Raw genomic sequence first — 7,563 nt, forward strand, 5'->3', positions numbered from 1 at the left:
CTCCTACCATCTTTCCTGCTGGAAGAGGAGAACCACCGGCAACACCCATCCCAAAGGAATCAACTCCTCTTCCATTGGCACTTCGGCCATTAACTCACACCTCTAATTAGAGACAGGCTCAGATCTTCCTGCCCTTCACCTCCAGAGCCATCAGGGACCGTGAATCTCCATTCTCCCTTCCAACAGTGCAGCTCCATGCTCCCCATACATCCCATCCATCGCTGAGCATCGCTGGCAGCCGCCTGCCATCACCTCCTAGACGTGAAATTCGGGATGCTACGCAAGCCCTGCCCAGCTCCTCCTCCCACCAGTAATCCTGTTAGCCTGGCAACTATCGTGTCACGGAACAGCGCATAAAACCAGCATTGGGAAGCAATATGTAATCTTCCAACCTGCTGCTCATAGCTGGGAGATGGTTTATTGATTCAAACCCTTGTGATTTGGTATTTGCAATAACAGACTCCGCATGTGGGAGATTGCCACTGTGCTTGTGCTTGGCAGGATTTTACTAATAAATATAAGAGCTACACGACTCTTTGTGGCTCAGTGTGACTCGGGTGGAGCTGGGAACACAGAGCTGTCCCACCTCAGCAAAGTGCATCTGTGGGTTAAAAAGGAACAAGAAGAGCAGAAAGCAATTCTGCACCTATCTGCAACTGTAATCAGGATATCCCTGAGACTAGCACCAGAGAGGTGCTTGGCTGGAAATGCAGGGCAGCCCAGGAGCAGTCTTGCCTGAATCATGGCCCCTTGCCCCATGGCAAGTGCACGGTGGTGGCTTGGAGAACATTCCCTTTCCTACACAGCCGTAGGAGTTGTCGCGGATGAAGCACTCCTGACTACAGCCCTTTTCTGGCAGCAGTGCAGGAATGAGCCATCCCTCCCTGCAGCCTTCATTCCTGCAGGGTAGAGCCTGTAGAAAGCCCAAATCCCCATCCATATTTCTATCCCCATTGCTATCCCCATCCCAGCAGAGGCTCGGCCCAACAGTTTGGCTAGCATTGCTATTCTTTGAAAAAAGTAGAGCAGTACAGTCAGAGGTGGCTGCCTCTCCCCGCTAATTTATGAGAGCCTGAGTAACCAGTTTATCTAAAAACATGACAACTTTGCCTTGAAAGAGTGGGTCCAGATGGACAGGTCACCTGCTATTAGCTCCCCAGTAATAGATCTCCATCCCCGGCAGAAGGCGATGCGAACCACGGAGTTATATTTCAAACAACATTAATAAGAAACCAGTGAGGATTTTTTCTTTCTTTTTTTTTTTGCCTCCCACTCATATTCAGCTGCAGGCGCTCGAAAAGAAGGACTGTAAAAGCCCAAAGGGTCCAGCACCACAGCCTGTCTTGTGGTAACGACATGGAGTAATTAGAGGTGAACTCCACTTCCACTCTTGTTTTTCAGATTGTTACAAGCAAATCGCGGCATGAGGACTCTGGGGTAGGATGGCACTGGCAGCTGTACGCTGCTCTCATTTTACTCCTTTCTCCCGTGAAGTCCAGAGGCAGAATTCATTAGACATGAGCAAATTTTGTGTGTAAGAGGGAAAGCAGATCCAGGAGGAAATCTGAATGAGAAATGACAGCCTGGTGCAATGAGTCTGAAAAGCCGCTCCACGCAGAAGGAATCGCCTGAAAGCAGGCATGGTGTGAGGAGTGGGAGAGCAACGGGAGCTGGGCGGCGAGGCTGGCGCTGGGCGCTGAGCCGAGAAGGGATGATTGCTGCCTGCTCGCTTCCCTGCTCCGCAGCCAGAAAGCCCTGGCCACAGGCAGGCTGTAGCATTGCCATAGGACATCCATTTAAAATATGTCTGAGCACCAGCTTCCAAACTGGGCGTTCAGCTCGGTCCGTCCCACCAAGTGCTGAAAGCGTGTTTCTGTAAATCACTCGTTTGCAGGGGAATGTGCTGGTGCTAACAGGGCATGGGCGTAGGAACAGCGTGGAAAGCAGCCAGCTCCTCCGGAATTCATGGAATTGTAGAATGGTTGGGTTAGAAGGGATCTTAAAGCCCATCCAGTTCCACCCCCTGCTGTGGGTTGGCTGTACCCAGCAGAACAGGTTGCTCAGGGCTCCATCCAATGTGGCCTTGAGCACCTCCAGGGTGTCTTTGTAGGTGAGGAGCTGCAGCCTGCTGAGCATCCTCGTGGCTCTCATCTGGACCCGTTCCAACAGCTCCACATCCTTCTTGCGTTGGGGGGGGTCCAGACCTGGATGCAGTATTCCAGATGGGGCCTCACGAGGGCATAGCAGAGTGGGTCAATCCCCCTCCTTGCCCTGCTGCTGTCCCTCTGTTGGTGCACCCAAGATGCAGCTGACCTAGCACACACACACCGCTGGGTCATCAAGCTTCTCATCCATCAGAACCCCCAGATCCTTCTCCTTACTGCTCTCAGTGAGTTCTTTTCCCAGCCTGTACACCCACCTTGTATTGCCCCAACCCTTGGGCTGTGCTGAGGTGTGCTGTGTGGTTGCGTGGCACAGATGTAGTTTGGGGTGATTGACCAGGAGGTGAATTCAGCATGAGGAGGTGGACAACACCCCATAGATCATGTTCAGACTGTTGCACACAGATAATTCACATGGGCTCTGTGTCCCCAAAGCTGGCCTGACACCACTCTCCCCTCTCTCCAAACAGGGGCCCTTGCGGAATTGCTGCTGGTGCTGCTGGGGCTGAAGGTGCCTGGGGCTGCCAGCTGCCCCACCGACTGCGTCTGCTACCCTTCACCCATGACCGTCAGCTGCCAGGCCCACAACTTCGTCACCATCCCCGAGGGCATCCCTGAGGACAGCGAGCGGATCTTCCTGCAGAACAACCAGATCACCCTGCTGCTGCGGGGCCACTTCAGCCCCTCCATGGTCACCCTCTGGATCTACTCCAACAACATCACCTTCATTGACCCCAACACCTTCGAGGGGTTCGTCAACCTGGAAGAGCTGGACCTGGGGGACAACCGCTACCTGAGGGCTTTGGCAGCCAACACTTTCCAAGGGCTGGTGAAACTCCATGCCTTGTACCTGTACAAGTGTGGGCTCAGCTCCCTTCCCAGTGGGATTTTTGGTGGCCTCCACAACCTACAATACCTTTACCTGCAAGACAACCACATTGAGTTCCTCCAGGACGACATTTTTGTTGACTTGGTAAACCTCAGCCATCTTTTTCTCCATGGAAACAAGCTTTGGAGCCTCCACCAGAACACTTTCCGGGGGTTAATAAACCTGGACAGGCTCCTCATCCATCAGAATCAGCTGCAGTGGATTCACAGGCGGGCGTTCCACGACCTCCGGCGACTGACCACCCTGTTCCTGTTCAACAACAGCCTCTCGGAGCTGCAGGGGGACTGCCTGGCCCACCTGGGGGCCCTCGAGTTCCTCAGGCTGAACGGAAACCCCTGGAGCTGCGACTGCAAGGCCCGCTCGCTCTGGGAATGGCTGCACCGTTTCCGGGGCTCCAGCTCCAACGTCATCTGCGAATCCCCCGAGCGGATGCACGGCAAGGACCTCAAAGTGCTGAGGGCGGAAGATTTTAGGAACTGTTCGGGCTCGGAGTCGCTCCACCAGATCAAAACTTTCTCAGCTGCAGACAGAGGAGCCTCCAAAGCCCACCATCCCCACCACTCCTCCAAGGAGAAGGGTGGCGAGAAGGGTTTGCACAGCAGCCATCCTGCAGCCCGGCCGGGACCTCGCCGCCCTGCCAAGAACTGCACCAGCCACAAAAACCGCAACCGAACCCTTAAGCCGGGATCGCTGGGGCCGCGCAAAAGCGGGCACGAGTTTCCCGACTACGTGCCTGACTATCAGCACAAATTCAGCTTCGGCGTCATGCCCACCGGGCTCCCGAAACGCAAAGGGAAGTGCACCCGGCGGACGCCCATCCGTGCGCCCAGTGGGGTGCAGCAGGCAGCGGGTGGCTGTGCAGGACTCGTGGCCTCGCGCCTGGCCTTTGTGCTGGTCTTGGTGGCCATCATGCGCTGAGCTTGGCCACGGCGGAGCGGATCTGCACTGCGACCCGTCTACGAAGGACCAGAGTTTCTTTTCTTCTTCTTTTTTTGTACGTGGAGAAGTCTGCGGGTGCGGACTGCGGCGGGCGGGCGGATGGAAAGGTGTTAGCACGCATTGCGGCCAACAGCCGAGCCCTGCACCACGAGACAAAGCCAACCTTACCCAAACCGGATCGTGGGGACCGCCGGCGACGACGGCCGGACAAAATGGAAAATTGCAAATTCCCGTTGAGCGACCCCGCCGAGGACCGCAAGGAACATAATTGCTGTAAAAACGATCACCAATTAAGCCTACACTGTTTCTCTGAAAGTGAGTGTGTGGACACTTCTACTCATTGTATTAAGGACATTGGTTCTCCCACGTTTTAGCCCTTTTGGCTCCAACCCCACAGGCCAACGTTGGCTGGAAATCTCTTAGAAGACAATCTCAAAACCCTGAATATCTCAGGCACTACAGCAGAACAAGGCTTGCCTGCTGGGCTTGGAGTAGCCAACTACCAAAGGAAAGACTGGTTAGAGGTGGAATAATTAAAACAAAGCAAAGCAAAACAAAAACACACACACACACACAAAGAAAGAACCTAAAGGATGAAGTACCTGCGAGGAGGTGCGTTTTTTGTAACCGCGTTCACACATCCAACAAACAAATCCGACAAATGCACAGGCCCTCCCCTCTCCTCAATTATCCATATGTATGTCTTATAATGTTTATAAACTATATGGAAACTATATCTTCAGAACTAAGGATTGTATTGTCGAATTTATAGCAGAACAGTATATCCTTTTCTCAAGACCACAATCGGCAGCAGTGCCTACAAATGCTGAAAGCCATCCGGCAGCCTCGGTGCGCGCGGGGGACCAATGTTCTTAGCAGTTTAGAGCACTAAACTTTGGGAGGGGTGGGAGGGGGCTGTACGCAACGCAACAAAGACCATAGGCAGAGAGCCAGAGCTCACCCTTATGTCCTAATTTCTGAGCGAGGGGAGAGAGAGGCGGCTTAGCAGCGTCTGGTCCCGATGCCACGGGGATGTAGGGGCTGAAGGCTTCCAGCCACATTGGTTACGTGAGGACCTTTATAGCTGGACTAAGGTTTTCACTCAAGCAGCAGGTCTGTGGGATGCAGGTGGCCCTGACAATATCAGGAGCGGTTTGGTTTGTGTTTTTTCTTTTCTTAATAGGAACGGGTTTTGGCACGGGGAGTTGGAGAAGTGAGAAGTGCAGCATGCACGGGACCTGTCAGTAGCACTGTGCCCAGTGCTTCTGGTCCACGGTGGGAAAGAGAATAGCCCCAGACAGCTGCAGGAAGAGGTAATGGCCAGCTGAGGGATGAGGAGCAGACTGCACGTTCCCCTTGGCCCTAAATAAGCCTCACCAAGGACGCTGGGGTGGGATGTGCTCACTGGGCTTTATGCACTCACTGGTCCAGATGTGCTCACCGGTCCGCTCTGCGTCGGGGCCACAGCGCAGCTGGCAGCAGCACGCAGTGCAGCCCATGGTGCTGCCCCAGTTCTGCAGTCGGTGTCAGTTCCCTGTCAGCGTGGATATTGGAGATAAAACACACTGAGGTTAATGCAACAAGGGAAATAAAAGTGATCTTGGATGAGAAGTGGCTGCTCTTCATTTCGTGATGGTATCCCAGCTCAGGGGGCGCACTCCCAGCATGCAGACCCTGGGCATGAATACTGTTCTTTGGGGCAGGTGCTGTGTGGCTGAGCCCACACCACCCTCCCTGGGACCTCAAACTGGACGGGGAGGGGCCATTACACCTGGTCCCCTGGAGGGGTCTGGAGATGCCCGGGGAAGCTGCAAAACCAAAGGTTGAGATGTACCAAATTGTAAAAGAGGTCCTGGGAAACAGCAGGAGGGATTCAGGGAAGAGGAAGGGAGGGTTTGCTCCATTGATCCCTCTCAGTTCCAGCTCCTATCCAAACTTCTCCTTCTACAGGGCTCTAAACCTCCACTAAAGGGATGTCCAATGCAGCCAGAACAAATAATCCGTGATCCGAAATAGCTCCCTCACGCCCTACTCTCTATAACCAATAGCAACTGAATGAGTCTGGCACTGTCCCTTAGAAGTGGAGAATGTTGTTATGTCAGTTATTTTGCTTCGTACTCTGGAAATCAAAGCTCTCAGTGGGAGAATGAAGAGGAGAAGCACTTTATTAATTTTTATTTTTTTTTTAAGTCTGTGTGTAACTCCTACAATATAAGAGTGAGATGTCAGCATTGGAGATGCTAATGTTTTATAAATGATTTGGGTGCAGCAGGCAAAATGGAGCCTCTCTGAGATGAATTATATTAGAACCGCCTGGCTCCAAGTCGTAATTGTATTTTTAGTATCTTTAACATGTAGGAAAAATAAAGGCAACCCCAACGTGTATTGCGAGCCTTGTCAATCAGGTGCTCTAACTCCTAGCAATAAAGGCTACTGCTTAAAAACCAGAAGGGAGACATGATACACTGCTAAATAGGAAGTGTCACTTGACACAGACTTCAGGTTTCTGATGTTCCTCCTGCCTTCCCCTGGCCTCCATCCCCCCTGTGCCCATTCTTCCTCTACAACCACAGCTCTCTGAGGATAAACTAAATCTTTTTGGCACGCTCTGACACTTCTCCTCAATAACTACCTTCCCATCTGCATGGTGCAGCTCTGCTGCGGCCCCTGGTTGGCTCCCGTGTGGTTCTCACAATCTCTTCGTGCAGTGTTGTCTTCATGCATTGTGAAGGCTGATGTGAGGCTGGCAGAAATCCCATCTTCTCACAGGCAGCGCACCCACAACCCCAAATAACACACCTCAAGGCATCCATCCCAAAGAACGCATCCGAGGTGCCCACCCCAACATGCGTGTCCCAAAGCATGCCTCCCAAAGCGCTCATCCCAAAGTGCCCATCCCATAGTATGCATCCCAAAGCACCCATTTCAAAGCATGCACCCCAAAGTGCCCATTTCCAAATGCATGTCCAAAAATTCCCATCCCAAAGTGCTCATCCCCTCAATTCAGTGGAGGCAAGGATGACCAGAGCTGGGCTAGAGGTGACAAGAGGAGGTGGCACTCCAAAGAGATCAGAAAAGAGAAGGCTCTACCAGTGTGCCTGCTTTTATTTGTTTGCATCACTAAGCTGCAACACTCTCACTTTGGGCTGTTCATGCAAATCCTTCCCATAAAAAAAAATATATATATAAATGAAAGAGAACCCAGAAGAGACCCCACACTGTGCTTCTGGAAATGCGCTCACGGCTGCAGAATCCCTGAGTCGGAGCCAATTTTCTAACCATTGTAGCATTCTTCCACAGTTTCATCCTGTAATTGCTAATACACAGCTTTTCCTACATGCTTTGGAAACACAAAACACGCAACGCTGTGTCTCTCATCCTCCAGGCAGGACAAAAACCAAGACCTTCTCAGATATTGAGAATAAATGTTCAGTGCACCAGGCGAAAGCAGCATCACGTGGCACGTTCTCCATCGCTGCCTGGACAACGCTGTGCGCCCACGTTGTCTTTTCCAATTTACCTCCCTTGCCTCAGCAAGTTGCTGTGAGGTGCACTCCCCACTTCAGAAGGACT

At 52.4% G+C, this 7,563-nt stretch overlaps 1 protein-coding gene across 1 annotated transcript in view; it reads left to right on the forward strand.

The window, feature by feature from the left end:
- The window catches only part of RTN4RL1 (reticulon 4 receptor like 1), a 28,745-nt gene extending 22,478 nt beyond the window's left edge, over positions 1-6,267 (forward strand). The window contains exon 2 of the mRNA XM_048966762.1: positions 2,633-6,267. Coding sequence (XP_048822719.1) covers positions 2,633-3,969 — 1,337 coding nt within the window. The 3' untranslated portion in view covers positions 3,970-6,267. The remainder of the gene's footprint in view (positions 1-2,632) is intronic.
- The last annotated feature ends 1,296 nt before the right edge of the window (positions 6,268-7,563 follow it).

The sequence above is a fragment of the Lagopus muta genome, chromosome 20 (genome assembly GCF_023343835.1).
Source record: "Lagopus muta isolate bLagMut1 chromosome 20, bLagMut1 primary, whole genome shotgun sequence".
Taxonomy (NCBI): domain Eukaryota; kingdom Metazoa; phylum Chordata; class Aves; order Galliformes; family Phasianidae; genus Lagopus; species Lagopus muta.